Source organism: Gossypium arboreum, chromosome 5, assembly GCF_025698485.1.
Source record: "Gossypium arboreum isolate Shixiya-1 chromosome 5, ASM2569848v2, whole genome shotgun sequence".
Taxonomy (NCBI): domain Eukaryota; kingdom Viridiplantae; phylum Streptophyta; class Magnoliopsida; order Malvales; family Malvaceae; genus Gossypium; species Gossypium arboreum.
In genome coordinates, this window is record NC_069074.1 from 8,296,265 (window position 1) to 8,312,649 (window position 16,385).

The window sequence follows — 16,385 nt, forward strand, 5'->3', positions numbered from 1 at the left end:
AAGAGTGCGACATATTGAAGACGGCATTCCGCATGAGGTATGGGCATTATGAATTTTAGTGATGCCATTTGACCGACAAATGCCCTCGCCGCTTTTATGGATCTTATGAATCGGATTTTCAACCATACTTGGATCGGTTCGTAGTAGTTTTTATCGACGATATTTTGGTGTATTCCAAGTCGAAAAAGATCATGAGCAACATCTCCATTGTTTTGCAAATACTACGAGAAAAGCAATTGTACGGAAAATTGAGCAAGTGTGAATTCGGTTATCGGGTTGTGTTTCTTGGTCATGTCGTATCGGGATGGAATTAGAGTGGATCCAAAGAAGATTGAAGCGGTTATTCAAAGGAAAGTTCCTAAGAATGTATCGAGGTACGAGTTTTCTCGGATTGGTGGTTACTATCGAAGATTCGTCAACGGATTTTCAAAGATAGCCTTACCGATGACCAAGCTACTACGTAAAAATATTCCATTTGTTTGGAATGAGCAATGTCGTAAAAGTTTTGAAGCATTAAACGAATGTTAACAGAGGCACCGGTGTTGACTTTACCGAATCGAAAGAGATTTTGTAGTGTACAATGATGCTTCATTGAGTGGATCGGATGTGTACCGATGCGAACGGAAAGTTATTGCTTATGCTTCACGGCAATCGAAACCGCATGAACGCAACTATCCAACTCATGATTTAGAATTAGCAATTGTAATTTTTGCCTTGAAGATTTGGAGGCACTATCTTTATGGTGAAAAGTGCTATGTTTATACGGATCATAAAAGTTTGAAGTATCTACTTTCACAAAAGATTTGAATCGAGACAAAGGCGTTGGATAGAGCTTCTAAAAGACTATGATTGTGTCATAGACTATCATCCGTGGAAGGCTAATGTAGTAGCCGACGACCGAGTAGAAAAGTGCGATTGAATTACGAGCAATGTTTGCACAACTTAGTATCATCAAGATGGAAGCCTTTTGACCGAATTAAGAATAAAGCCAGAATGTTTGATCGAATCGATCAGCACAGTTAGAAGATGATAAGTTGTTAAAGAAAAGAGATGATTCGAATGGTACAATGAAAATTTTAGCATTGATGGAAATGGTCGCTTAAGATTTCGAATCAACTTTGCATTCGAATAATTACGAGTTGAAAGAGTTAATTCTTCGAGAAGCTCATAATAGTCCATTTGCATTTCATCCTGGAGGTATGAAAATGTATCGTGATTTGCGTGAATTGTATTGGTGGTCGGGAATGAAAAGGATATAATCGAATATGTGGCAAAGTGTTTGACTTGTCAACGAGTGAAGGCGAACATCAAGTCCCATCGGATTACTTCAACCCATCAATATTCCTGAATGGAAATGGGACCGAATAACGATGGACTTTGTGACGGGATTACCGATGTCTACAAGTAAAAGAATGCTATTTGGGTAATAGTTGATCGACTTACGAAGTCACTCATTTCTTAGTTGTGAGAACCGATTGGTCGTTAAAGAAACTTGTTGAGGTTTATGTTCGGAAATCATTAGATTACATGGTATTCCAAAATCAATAATTTCGACAGAGATCCAAGGTTTACGTCAAGGTTTTGGAAGCAATTACATGAATCTTTCGGTACTTCGACTTCATTTTAGTACGACTTTTCATCCACGCATCGATGGTCAATCTGAACAGGTAATACAAATTTTAGAAGATATGCTTGAGCTGATGATTGATTTTGAGTCTAACTGGAATATTATTTGTCATTAGCCAATTTGTGTATAATAATAGTTTCAAATAAGTATACAGATGGCACCGTATGAGGCTTTGTATGGACGAAGATGCCGATCACCCGTATGTTGGATGAATCGAATGAGAAGAAGATGATTGGACTGAATTGGTTCAAGAAACGGAAAGTACAGATTAAGAAAATTCGGAAAGATTGAAAACGCTTTTGATAGACGTAAATCGATGCGATTTGAAACGACGGATATTGAATACTCGATCGGGATAAAGTATTTTAAAGGTTTCACCTTGGAAGAAAATTCTAAGATTTGGTCAAAAGGAAAATTAAGTCCTCGTTTTATTGGGCCTTACGGGTTATTGAGAGAATTGGACCAAGAGCGTATCGATTGGCCTTACCTCCCGAACTACGTAAAATGCACGATGTCTTCCATGTTTCTATGCTAAGAAGATATCGATCGGATCCTTCACATGTTATTACGAATCGAGAATGTAGAGATTCGACCGACTTATCGTATGAAGAAGAACCAATTGAGATTCTAGCACGAGAGGTAAAAGAATTACGTAATAAACGTATTCCTTTAGTAAAAGTGCTATGGCGAAGTCACGTTGTTGAAGAAGCTACATGGGAACCGAAGAAACGATGAGATCTCAATACCCCCATCTTTTTCGTAAATTTCGAGGACGAAATTTATTAAGGGGAGAGAATTGTAATGAACCGAAAGTTACGGATATCGGAAATTGAGTCTTGAGTATCTTGCTTCAGTGAAATTTATTCATGAATATTTATTAGAAATATTTATGAATTATAGTTGAATGGTTATTTAGTGTTTAATTAAGTGAAGTAGCTTGAATTTAGTTTAAAGGATTAAATTGCATAAGGAATAAAAGTTTAATTATAGATTAAAGAAGTAAAAGGGACTAATCTAGCAATTAGACCCTAAGTGCCATGTGTGTGAATGTATGATATAACATGTGTAATAGTTGGTATATATGTGTAATAGCTATAAGATATTTTATGTTATAGCTATTACACATGTTAATTTATATTTTTATAGGTTAATAATAATATAATATAGTATAATGAATAAATAATAATGAGTAAAGAAACATAGAAAGAGTTACAGAGAGCAAACGTGAGAAAGAAAGAAGGAAAGAAAGAAAGAAAAGAAAAGGGAAATTTGAGGATTAAGGCCCTAAAGTTTAATTGGTAAGTTGTTTTAGCTCATTTTCTTATGATTTTTATGTTTATGGATGCCTAATTCAAAGTTCTACATGTATGAGGTTAAAATGAAGAAAAATAGAAAATTTTAGATATTGATTTAGTTGAATAAATTGAGGTTTTATGGGTTAAATTGATAGGAATTGAAGTTAGAAGTGAAAATTGAGTGATTTATTAAAAGAATTCTAAGTTAGGTTTAAATAGGGATTAAGTTGAATAGAGCTCAAAATTTATGTTTTATAATGAATTTTATGAGTTAGAAATTGTTAATGAGTTGATTAAAAGAGAATATGAAGCTTAAGTTAAAGAAAAAGATTAGTAATGGAAAAAGGACGAAATTGAAATTTTGTAAAAGTTTGATAGAAAGTGAAAATGTGTTTTATGAATTAGTATATTGATGAATTTTAATTGTATGATTGTTAGTAGCAAACGTAGCAATCGGATACGTCGTCAAAGAAGGAAAAGAGAAAGTGAACGAAGATATCGATTAAATTCGATAAATAGTGGTTTGTATTTCTATAAACCGAGCTTAATCGTTATTGCTATATTTGATATTTATATTGTATGAAAATGTGAATGAGGTAAGTATTTTTACCATATTGAAATGAATGTGATTTTGAATACCCTATTAACAATGTCGGGCTAGTCGGATATAGTTGACATGTCATAGGAATTGGAAGTATTGGGATATTCCGACATTGAGTCGATGAGACACTATGTGTCGACTCATCGTTAAAGTTCGGATTTGTTCCGATGAAGTACTTTGTGTACTATAATGTTAAAGTTCGGATTTGTTCGATGAAGCACTATGTGCTTATCCCGGAGTGTGGGTTGGATCCGTGTATCCGTTAGTGTCCGAGTTATGTTAATAAGGGTAAATAAAGTAAAGGTTATTAAAGTATCGATTGATATTGAATAATAGCAATAATGTGTTTGAATTACCATGTTTTAAAGTTGATTAAGCTATTGTTTATGGAAATACCACTGAGAGTATTCTCAGCGTGCGGTTTGTTTCGTCTGCGCAGCTAGGTACGAAAGTATAAGGACTCAAAGATATACAAGCCGATCCCCAAACTCAAATTGGTGAAGTTTCTATCTTTTGGAAAATGGCATTGTACCTAGGATGTCTTTTGGTTATATTGAAAGTATCTAAGTTGTTAAATGATATTTTGGTATGTTTTGTAAATGTTACCAAAACCTTAAGAATGGTATGTTTTGATATGTTAGTGAAGAGTAATAAGAGGAATTGTTGGTAAATGTTGTAGAAAGAAGAAATGAAGATGTTATAAACTTAGTTATCAACATTTTATACTAAAACAGATTTGGACAGTAACAGTAGTCCAACTTTGAAAATATACCAAAAATAGTATAAAGTGAATTAGATGATGAATAAAATATGTAATTGAAGCTTAATGAATCTATTTTTATATGGAAGAAACAAAATTGGTAAAAGAGTTGTATTTTATGAGATATTTACGTTTTGGTGAAACAGGGTTAGAACAATTTCTGGATTCCCTGTTCTGACTTTAGAAATTCACCATAAATTGTGTATTAATAATTAGGACTCAAACTTTATATGTATGGATTCATTATTGAGTCTATTTTTAATTGAAACAAATGGCATAGTCATTGGATTTCTGTACAGGAAGAAATTTGATTCGAAGTGCACAAGGGTCAGAGTAGCTGAACCCTGAAACAGGGGAGACTTCTTATAATAAACTGTACTAATTGGCCTGACCAAAAATTCTAGAAAAAAATTAGTAAGTAGATATATGAGTCTAGTTTGAGGGAAAATTTACGGAATTGGATTTCGAGTTTTGTAACTCGAGATATGATTTTTTTAGCGACTATGACGCAGATGGATAGTTTACTACGAAAACTGTTTAAGTGCTAAGATAAGTTTTGTAATGTCTCCTGCTTGACTCCGACAACGGTCTCGGGTAGGGGGGACGTTACATTAGATTTTCTGTTGCGTGTCAATTTTGGGTCAAGACTCGTGCCCCAGAAATTTGATAATTAGCATGCAATGATTCCACATCCACTACACAATTTTCAGTCATTGAAGAAATTAGTGCATTGCTTCCTTCCTTGAAAAACAAAAATCAAAAGCAAACTTAATAAACAATTTAAAGCATCAATTCCTTTCCTGATTTTCAGTGGTATAGGCAGGCAGCAAGCAATTTGCACGAATCATTTGTCGCTTTTTAGTTGAGAAATTGACGCACAAATGAGGCCATCCGATCGAGTTAGACATCATCCTCTTCAAATTTGGCATAAATGTTATTCACCAAGGAAAAGTACTCACACCCATAACGTAATTCCTCAATCATCGCCACCACCATGCCAATAATTTGCTTCTCATGGTTTAATTTTTTCCCCAATATACGTACAGTAGTACACTGGCTCACCCATACACTACCCGGGTTGTACTCATAAATGATGTGAGTGGCTTTATGGGACAACTTATTTGTTCTTCACCCGCTCAGACGAGGTGATGAAGCTCGCATCGGATGCTCTGGAATCTTATCTTCTCCTTCACCAACTAAAGGTGGTAATCGGAGAGATACGCCCCTCTCCATTTTAACAATAACAACAAGGAACAGCAGTTGCAGCTGAGCTTCTAAACTGATGAGTCCGTGTAGTGTGGACAAGTGAAACCCAAACACACTCTTTAAACACTGTATGACATGTAATACGTAATGTATATCTGTTTACGTGTTTCTTCTTTGTATGGCTTTTTGGTCACTCCAATTCCTTTTTTGCCCTTCTGGCTCTTATTCAACCACTATTTTGGCCTAATACAAGAAACATATTATTTAATATTCAGATGTCAAAAAATAGGGATGAGAGTATTTCACTTCATATAAGATCATTAATTATATTGTTTATTTATCCAATAATTAATTCATTAAGTAGTCAAATATAGCGTTCCATTTTTATTCTTACTATTTAACAATCTTCTTTTTTTAAAGATAAATTTATTCTTAGTTAGACGTAAAATAATTATATTTAGTCTAATTTAGAAAAATATTCTAAGCAAAACCAACATCTCCAAATGTAGCTGAGGGAGAATGGGGGTAACCTTGACTTTCAACACATTGAAGGACTGCCTCAAAGAGTCAAAGTCTGCGGTCAAAATTTCTAAAGTACAGCCATTAATACCAGGAGCCCTTTATATTCCCTCCTCCAGCGTTGTACAAAGAAAGTAGGAATTATAAGCTGCAAGACATAAACGCCATGTCCTGCTCCCTTGCCCTATCCAACTCTCCGGCGCTTTCCCCGCCCATGTCTCTTTTCCGTAACAATACTCCGATCATCTCTCCGTCGCCCGAAGCTTTGAATTTATCGTTGACTCACCTCAAACCTTCGTCGTCTCCTTCTTCCCCTTGTTCGCCTTTTAGGCTTCGCCTTCAAAAACTTCCGTCCGGGTCTCTATTATCTTCTTCTGTTTCAACGTCAGCGTCTTCATCGGATTCGGGTTCAACTGCGGGTCTTGGTCCGCGATCGGCGTCGGCGATATTGAAGAGGAAGAGGCCAACGAGGCTGGATATACCAATGGCCACGACGGCGTTGCATTTTGGGGTGCCAGCGACGCCGTGTGAAGTTATGAGAGAGGTGGAAAGAGAGGGATGTGGATATTCTGTTTATTGTAAAAGGGGAAGGAGAGAGGTTATGGAAGATAGGTTTTCAGCTTCTGTTAAACTTCAAGGAGATTGCAAACAGGTAATTTTATGGTTCTTGATTGGTTCATATTTAAATTTTAGGACGTTTGAGTTGTTTTATGTTTGGATGAAAGAAACGATAAATAGCACAGGTTGAGAATTCGAAATTTTGCCAAGAAACTTAGGCTTGGGGTGAATTTATTAGAATAAAAAGAAAAAGCGGTTCTCTTTTTAGAGAGGGGGAGGGCTGAGAATAGTTCGAAGGAAAAATTCTTATGTTTGTTTATTCTACTTGATTGGTACGAATGTTCCCTTAGTATAATAAGGTTTTAAATAATGAAAAAGAAGGAAGATGGATAGTGTGATTGATTTATTTGGTTTTATATGATAATTGCAGGCCTTTTTTGGTGTTTTTGATGGACATGGTGGTGCTAAAGCTGCTGAATTTGCAGCCCTGAAATTGGAGAAGAACATTTTAGATGAAGTTGTTGGGAGAAAAGACGAAACCATGGTAGAGGAAGCTGTCAAAGCAGGTTATTTGAAGACAGATGCTGAGTTTCTAAAGGAAGATGTCACCGGTGGAGCATGCTGTGTGACAGCTTTGATCCAAAATGGAAGCCTTGTTGTATCAAATGCTGGTGATTGTCGCGCTGTTTTGAGCAGGGATGGTGCTGCTGAAGCTCTCACCTCTGATCACCGACCTTCAAGGGAGGATGAAAGAAACAGAATTGAGACTTTGGTGAGTGGTTTCTCAAATAAATCACTCTTGACCTTTTCTTGGTGTATATTGGGACTGTGACTGATGTATTATGTGATGTGTGTTTTTTCAGGGTGGCTATGTGGACTTATGCCGCGGTGTTTGGAGGATTCAGAGTTGCCTAGCCGTCTCCAGAGGGATTGGAGACCATCACCTTAAACAGTGGGTAATAGCTGAGCCAGAGACAAAGATCGTTACCATCAAACCTGAATACGAGTTCTTAATATTAGCCTCTGACGGCTTGTGGGATAAGGTAGCTATTGAATTTTACTTTATGCATCTTTCTTTAATATACTTCATATCTTTACTGTCTTTAAGCTGGATGGTTATTCATGTTAATTTAAACAGCTTCTTCCTTTTCCTTTTCCAGATTAGTAATCAAGAAGCAGTTGACATTGCTCGTCCTTCATGTGTTGGCATCAATAAGCAAAATCCATTGTCTGCATGTAAAAAGCTTGTTGACCTTTCTGTTTCACGAGGCTCATCTGATGATATTAGTGTGATGCTGATTCAGCTGGGGCAGTATTGATTTTGCTAGTATCTAAATGGTGGGCAACCAATTCAATTAACTCATAGAATTGACTCTGCCTCCTAGTTTACTGATCGTTTTAGGATGTGAGGAGACGACAGTTTCTCAATACAAGAGTTATTCGTTTAGAGCTAGTTATTGGAGGTGTTTTTAGACTCATAAGCAATACCAGATGCAGTCAAGGTGGAAGTTGGGATATTTTTTGGCATGATTTAGACTTTATTGACCATTCTTTGTGGGGATTTTTGTACCCACGGCAGTGACTCTGTTGTAACTTGTTTATATATTTGATATTTGTTGACCTTAGAGTTGTAAATTCAGGATGTACTTTATAAACAATTCTCTGATAATTGTTCCTTCAAATGTTATTTGAACTAGTTTGTATCCATTGGGTAAGAACTAGTTCATTAGTTGGAATGATTCTGGGTAATTAGTTGTTGCCAAGCTTGATTCTGAGATTAACTTATAATCTACATTGCCTTCTTCCTGGCCAGTTTTGAAGCTCTGACACCTAAGGTGAAAATACTAAGCATTTCGAAGAAGGGCAATCATCTATTTTTAGATCAGTGAAGCAAATAGTAGATAAAGTTGGAAATTGAGCTATAACTCAAAACTTGCCTAGTGAGGATATTAGCTTGGATGGCATGCGTGCTAGCCAATTTCTTACGGGTTATAGATTCGAGTATAACGTACTGTTGCTGATGCAGTGGTAATAATGAAGGTTGGTTGGGGAATTAAGGGTAGAAAGTCAAAAACAAAATCATTTGTCAACCAACTGCATTCTAGTATGCTTTTAAGCGTTGAATTCATATTCAGAACCGCAATCATGAAGCATCAGAAAATTTAACATGCCAAAAAACCCCACTACACGATGACCAAATCTTCATCACAAAACGGAAAGCAAATGTCCTGATGCCATACAGAATTTTACTAATTATTTCCCCCACTTAAGTTGGTTGGCGTTGGAGAAAGAATCATATTTTCATGTTTTGCGATCAGCTGTCTAAATAGGACCACCTTTCCCTAAATCTGACCCACAAATAGCACATGAGAAAAAGACCAATTGTACAATTGCTTTTGTTTCTTTTTTAATTTTCATACACCACGCATGTTCGCAGTCTTTCGCGCAACTTGGGTTGTTTGTTTGTTGGCTTGCATCATGTATCCATGTTCTTTGTTTTGAGCCTTCAAAACATATTGATGTGTGTCTACGCCAAATCACATGCAATGTGTTTGACCAGTTCTACATTTTTCTCCTTGTCCTTGAGGATTCTTAATCACTGCTCATGGTCGACCAAAGTAGCTAAATGCTAAGGATCAAAGGATAACAAAATCCATTACTGCTTTGACTTTGATAGAACTAGAAACAAGCTCACATTACACCAGTGAGCACCATAAATTAACCAAACTCCCCCAATCGCATGAGAAGCTTAACAATGAATATGAACATGAAGGAAAGTATCTGTTTATGTGATGTGTAAAAACTGGCGATTGGAATTTGTATTTGGTTATGCATGAATCTCAAGGAAAAAGAGGGGCGAGGCGACATCAAATTGGGGGAAATGAGATTTGCAAGTTGGTCGCACAGAATGGAAGAGTTAGGTGTTCATTCACGTCGAGACTGTCGACCACCCGATCTAATGTTTTGCCCTTTTTTTCTTTTTTTGTCTTGCTTTGTCACGACAAATATTAACAGCCTTGCAACAAACCCCGCGCCTTTTCTGACTAGACAACAAACTTAGTCGGCTATTTGTTTCATAAGTAGTGCTGCAGACATTCAACTTTTCATCAATTGAATTTAACATTAGATATTTCATTGCTACCTGGTAAACAGTAACGTTGTATTAATTGGAGTACAGGTTCTCACGACTTTGATTGATTAATAAGGGGTGTCTAACTTAGCATTAGAGTCAGTAAGTAGAAATAAAAATTTACCCAAAATGTTGCAAATTTAAAAAAAGTTTTGGTAATAGTATGAACATGAATGATGAAGATACGGGATGCTATCTAGTTCTCCCAATACACCATTGAACCACAAAATTAAAGGCCCTGTTGTAAATATTGTTCTTTTTTTTAGGGGGATAATGGTGGGCAACCCTTTCTTTCTTCCATTCCTTGAGTTTTTTTGTAGATTCAGATTTACGTGGACAACAATTGCAGGCTTTTTCCCTTCAAGTAAGGAAATTGTTCTAGCTTATCCAAAATTCGATGCCCTCGTTTATAGCCGGATTATAGTGGAATATTACTGTGCAGCTTTTTTGTATGCGATGATTGATGACAGATATAAACTGTTAATTAACTAACAAGCATCAGAAGACATGGCATATCCTCAGGCCCACTGACTTTGACAATTAAGTCAAGAGAATCAAAAAGAAAAAGGAAGAGGCACCTCCCTTGATGGCTGGCAGATGCTATTCATTTACATACACTTGGAAACATGAAATCAACACTGCAGGGCATAAACATGATCTACCGATGAGATCGCTTCTCACTACCATGAAAAATAGTCTAAAAGCTAAGACTTTACTAAACCATCTAATTAGTGGGAAGACAACGCGTATCCGCAATTTTGAGCGTGATTGTCTACTAAAATGACCTGAATCAGTATTAGTAGAAAGAAAGAGTTGAGCTTCATTGCCTAGACATAAAGGTTATCCCTTTTATTGTAATAATGATAATAATATGGTCACAAAATCTTATCCTATCCCACTTGATCCTTTATTTATCCAATTGATTCATTTATTGGAGGCTGGTGGTTTACGCACGCACGTCAAGTCAAAAAAATTCTACTCAAACTCTCCCTGCAACACAACAGCCTCAAAGTTCTTTCTGACTGTGACGTGTACCTTCTGGCCACCAACTTGGCACCTCTCTAAAAAATAATTCCATTGTTTTTCACCCTTCTAAATTCTACTCCCTTACTTCTCAACCACGTCTAACTTGGTCCATAATCTTCCATCTTTTTTAGCTTAGCTACTCGATTTCTTAGGTAGAGGTAATGTAGTGGCAATAGTACCCTGTTTTAGGCAAATTGAATGGTATGCTGAAGTTTCTTATTACAATTTGTAAATCCATAACGTTGATGTTTGTGGATTTTGTTAACCAACACTTTTAAATACAAAATACTTGGACATAAATACTAGGGACACGTTTTAAGTGAGTGATTTTGGGTTTGGAAATATTCTATTGCTCACCTACAATTTTGCTCTCCATGAACCGTGTAAGCTATAACCATGACAACCACATGTCAAAAAACACCAAACCCCGACAGCACGACCAATCAAATGCCACTGGCAAGAACCAATCTTGCAAGTAAAAAACCCATTCCCAATCATATCAACGGTTTTCATCAACTCCACGTGGCCGAGGTTAAGCATAAAACCCAGGATCTTCCTCCACGCCTCCATTCTTCCCTCTTTTTCTTTTACGTCAAATGGCATGCCTTTCTTGTTTCTAGCTCTAAAAAATAAATCGTGCCATTATCAAACCGTTTTCCGAATTATCCATTGACAATATCCACGTAAGACTAAACATAAGACGTATATAAATACCCATTTGGGCCCTCAAGAAACACACGCCAAAAAGGAGCATAAACGGAAGAAAGAAAAAAAAAAGAGAGAGAGAGAGCTTTGAGTTTCAGAGATGGAGAGAAAGAGAAATAACCAGAAAGTTTCTTGGACTAGAGGGAAGTGTTTAGGCAAAGGCTCCTTTGGAACTGCAACATTGGCAACCAATGAATCCAACGGTGCCGTTTTCGCGGTTAAGTCCGTCGATTTGGCAACATGTCTTCCTAGCCAGTTGGAGTCTTTGGAGAACGAAATTAGGATCCTCCGTTTGCTTTCCTCTCCATATGTCGTTGAGTATCTCGGCGATGATGTGACCAGGCATGAGTCCCCGACGACGTCTTACCGGAATCTTCACATGGAGTACATGGCAGGTGGTACCGTTGCGGACGAAGCGATTGTTAAGTCCCGTTTTGCTGACGTGGAGGAGAAGATTTTGCGGTGGCACACGCGGTGCTTAGTTTCGGCTTTGAAGTACGTACACAGTGAAGGCATTGTTCACTGCGACGTAAAGGGGAAAAATGTTCTGGTGGGCCATGATTTAACATCCGTAAAGCTCGCGGATTTCGGCTCAGCAATGGTTGAGATTAAAAACGAAAGATCGGGTGACAGGTGTAGGTCCGTGATATCGCCACGTGGAAGTCCTCTCTGGATGGCTCCGGAGGTGATTCGCGGTGAGTATCAAGGACAGGAGAGTGATGTTTGGTCTTTAGGCTGCACCATCATCGAGATGGTCACCGGGAAGCCAGCTTGGAAGGATCAAGGCTTCAATTCACTGAATCGAATTGCTAATTCAGAGGAATTGCCTGAGTTTCCAGCTCAGCTATCTGAACTAGGTAAGGATTTCGTGGAGAAGTGTTTGAGAAGGGATCAGAATCAAAGGTGGAGTTGCGATCAGCTGCTGCAGCATCCATTTGTAGCATCAGCTTCAGCGCCTATTATGATCGGGGAATCATCTCCCCGCTGTGTGCTCGATTTCACCAGCACCCATTTCGAAAAGGCCGAAGATACGGAGAGTATTGAAGCTTCAGCGAGGGAAAGGATTGGTGAATTAGCGACGGAAGGAGGGGCAATTTGGGAATCAGATGAATGGGTGGCGATAAGGGGTTACGCTCCTGAATCAGGTACAAACTGTGATGAAGGGACAATCACGGAATATCCGGAATCGATGAGAACAGAGAAGGAAACGGAAGAGACTAGTTCGGTATATTCGGGTTGGATGGGGATTACTCAAGGAATTGGAAGCACGGGTTTGGTGTTGTTCGATTGTTTTGATAACACCGTTGTGTGGCAAAGTGGTAATTGCGAGAGTGTGAAAGGGCTAAAATGGTCGTCAAGTGGTGCACCATGTTGCGAGTCTTTGGCTGGTTCGTGCTGTCGGGATACGTCAGAAAAGGTGGAGTTAACGGCGGAGAAGGAAAAGTTGAGAGTCCACAGATTTTGTAATTTATTATTACAACTATTCTTGTGTATTTTAAGAATATTCAGATACGGCTTATGGATGTTTTCTAATTACTCCTTCGCTACTATATTCTTTACATTTCATTCTCAGCCTCAAATTTTTTTTGGTCATGCGATCCCCATCGTTTCTTTTTCACCATCACATCAAACCTTGTTCGAAAGTAAAATGTTTTTCTAAAATTTATCGGTCAGTCATTATAAAGAAAGGCATTGCAGAAAATGGAAAGCTTTGTCATAGGCCACTAATATCAGTGATGCCACACATTCTTTGAACAACATTAAGGATGTTGGAAGCTTGAAATTTTAGTCTCAATTTCTACTTTCATTGGGACTTTGTTTATCAAGAAATAGAAATATACTAGTACAATTTTGCTTTTGGAAAGGATAAGTATAATAAGATAACAATTTGAGGATATTGTTGGAGACTATATCTTTTTTGCACCGAAAGGAGCATCCAAGTCCTCTCCCTCTTCTACTTGTCTCCTAGTATTAACTACTATGGTGCTGATTTGTTGACCATTGGCCGTAGGGAAAAGACACACCACAATATTGGGTCGGTTCAACGCACAAGTTGCTGTGTGAGTGTGGGAATGGATAAAGTTTCTATTTAACCTCAATCTACACTTCTTATCCTTTTTAAGTTATACATGCTTGGATGACAGGAAATAGAGATTAATAGAAGCCATATAAAATTAAGACCTATTAGTCGATTGAAAATGAAAGAGACTGATTCCTGCTCTTCCCCACTTAGAGCGGTAAAATGAAAATTTTATGTTTTAACTCCTTTAAAATTCAAATATTTATAAATTAAAAGTTATAAAATTTTAGACTTACGATGATATTTACATTTTGTTTTTTTTTTTAAAAAAGAATAATTTGTTTTTATTCTTCCAAAAAACAAATTTGCCTTCTGGATCATGAATCTGGGTTCATGGTACCTGTCAAGTCCTTGAGTAGTTTTGGGACTCCAACATTATGCTTTGTCAACAAACAACAAGGGAACTTCCAGATATGAAATGGCAACTAGTTTATTATCGTACCATGTTTGATTCTTTTCCTTTCTTGTTCTGATGTTTTGTTGGCATTGAAGCTTCCCAAGAATTTCGTCTCTATATATATTTTTTGAAATATTTTATGAAAATTAAAAATGTTAATTGAATTAAATAATATTGTTAAACTTTTTCATTAAAGTATTAATTTGAAAATAATCAGTTTAATAATTGATATGCCTAAGAAATCGATAATTCAATTTTATATATATCACCAAATTTACTCCTCATAAATAAATTATTGGTGTTTTGTATCAACGATCAAGGTTATGAATTAAAATATAATAATTAAAAGGTTAAAATTTGTTAACTTATTATTGACAAAAATAATATATTAAATTGATAATTTCTGATAGAAAGTATCAATGAAAAAATGATTAAATTAAGATTTTAAAAAAGTAAAAGTATTAAAATTTTAACTTTTAAAGTAAACGGATAAAAGTATTTAGGGATTAAAAGTTTTGAAGTAATTATAGGAGATTCTTAAACTTTAGTCAAAAGTCAATAAAAATATCATGTAAATGTGTTAATGGGCTATATCAACAATTCGTTAAAATAAATGAAAATTTTGATATCAATAACTAATTCACACAATTATTTTATTTAAAGTGACTAAATTAAAAAATCTAAAGTAACCAAAATAAGACGAACCCTATATTTTTTTTTTTTGGTAAATAGACGAACCCTCTATTAAAATCATGAATATAATTACAAATATTTTAACTGGTTAATAAAGGAAAAGGGAATGTGTGGAATTGAATAAGGTGTTTGTAACGTCCCCCTACCCGAGACCGTTGCCGGAGTCAAGCAGGAGACATTACAAAACTTATCTTAGCACTTAAACAGTTTTCGTAGTAAACTATCCATCTGCGTCACAGTCGCTAAAAAAATCATATCTCGAGTTACGAAACTCGAAATCCAATTCCGTAAATTTTCCCTGAAACTAGACTCATATATCTACTTACTAATTTTTTTCTAGAATTTTTGGTCAGGCCAATTAGTACAGTTTATTATAAGAAGTCTCCCTGTTTCAGGGTTCAGCTACTCTGACCCTTGTGCACTTCGAATAAAATTTCTTCCTGTACAGAAATCCAATGACTATGCCATTTGTTTCAATTAAAATAGACTCAATAATGAATCCATACATATAAAGTTTGAGTCCTAATTCTTAATACACAATTTATGGTGAATTTCTAAAGTCAGAACAGGAATCCAGAAATTGTTCTAACCCTGTTTCACCAAAACGTAAATATCTCATAAAATACAACTCTTTTACCAATTTTGTTTCTTCCATATAAAAATAGATTCATTAAGCTTCAATTACATATTTTATTCATCATCTAATTCACTTTATACTATTTTTGGTATATTTTCAAAGTTGGACTACTGTTACTGTCCAAATCTGTTTTAGTATAAAATGTTGATAACTAAGTTTATAACATCTTCATTTCTTCTTTCTACAACATTTACCAACAATTCCTCTTATTACTCTTCACTAACATATCAAAACATACCATTCTTAAGGTTTTGGTAACATTTACAAAACATACCAAAATATCATTTAACAACTTAGATACTTTCAATATAACCAAAAGACATCCTAGGTACAATGCCATTTTCTAAAAAGATAGAAACTTCACCAATTTGAGTTTGGGGATCGGCTTGTATCTTTGAGTCCTTATACTTTCATACCTAGCCTGCACAGACGAAACAAACCGTCACGCTGAGAATACTCTCATGGTATTTCCATAAACAATAGCTTAATCAACTTTAAAACATGGTAATTCAAACACATTATTGCTATTATTCAATATCAATCAAGACTTTAATAACCTTTACTTTATTTACCCTTATTAACATAACTCGGACACTAACGGATACACGGATCCAACCCACACTCCGGGATAAGCACATAGTGCTTCATCGAACAAATCCGAACTTTAACATTATAGTACACAAAGTACTTCATCGGAACAAATCCGAACTTTAACGAGAGTCGACACATAGTGTCTCATCGACTCAATGTCGGAATATCCCAATACTTCCAATTCCTATGACATGTCAACTATATCCGACTAGCCCGACATCGTTAATAGGGTATTCAAAATCACATTCATTTCAATATGGTAAAAATACTTACCTCATTCACATTTTCATACAATATAAATATCAAATATAGCAATAACGATTAAGCTCGGTTTATAGAAATACAAATCACTATTTATCGAATTTAATCGATATCTTCGCTCACTTTCTCTTTTCCTTCTTTGAGGACGATCCGTGCTACGTTTGCTACTAACAATCATACAATTAAAATTCATCAATATACTAATTCATAAAACACATTTTCACTTTCTATCAAACTTTTACAAAAATTCCAATTTCGTCCTTTTTCCATTACTAATCTTTTTTTCTTTAACTTAAGCT

The 16,385-nt window shown here is 36.0% G+C and overlaps 2 protein-coding genes across 2 annotated transcripts; both read left to right on the plus strand.

The window, feature by feature from the left end:
* The first annotated feature begins 5,998 nt into the window (after window positions 1-5,998).
* On the plus strand, window positions 5,999-8,305 carry LOC108465747 (probable protein phosphatase 2C 25). Its single transcript, XM_017766130.2, has 4 exons — window positions 5,999-6,660; window positions 6,997-7,338; window positions 7,430-7,609; window positions 7,727-8,305. Exons 1-4 carry the CDS (start codon window positions 6,175-6,177, stop codon window positions 7,883-7,885), a joined length of 1,167 nt encoding a protein of 388 aa, XP_017621619.1. The 5' UTR covers window positions 5,999-6,174; the 3' UTR covers window positions 7,886-8,305.
* A 1,375-nt stretch (window positions 8,306-9,680) lies between these two features.
* Window positions 9,681-13,322, plus strand: LOC108465746 (mitogen-activated protein kinase kinase kinase 18-like). The gene has a single exon (XM_017766129.2). It carries the CDS (start codon window positions 11,528-11,530, stop codon window positions 13,085-13,087), a length of 1,560 nt encoding a protein of 519 aa, XP_017621618.1. The 5' UTR covers window positions 9,681-11,527; the 3' UTR covers window positions 13,088-13,322.
* Window positions 13,323-16,385: the final 3,063 nt, after the last annotated feature.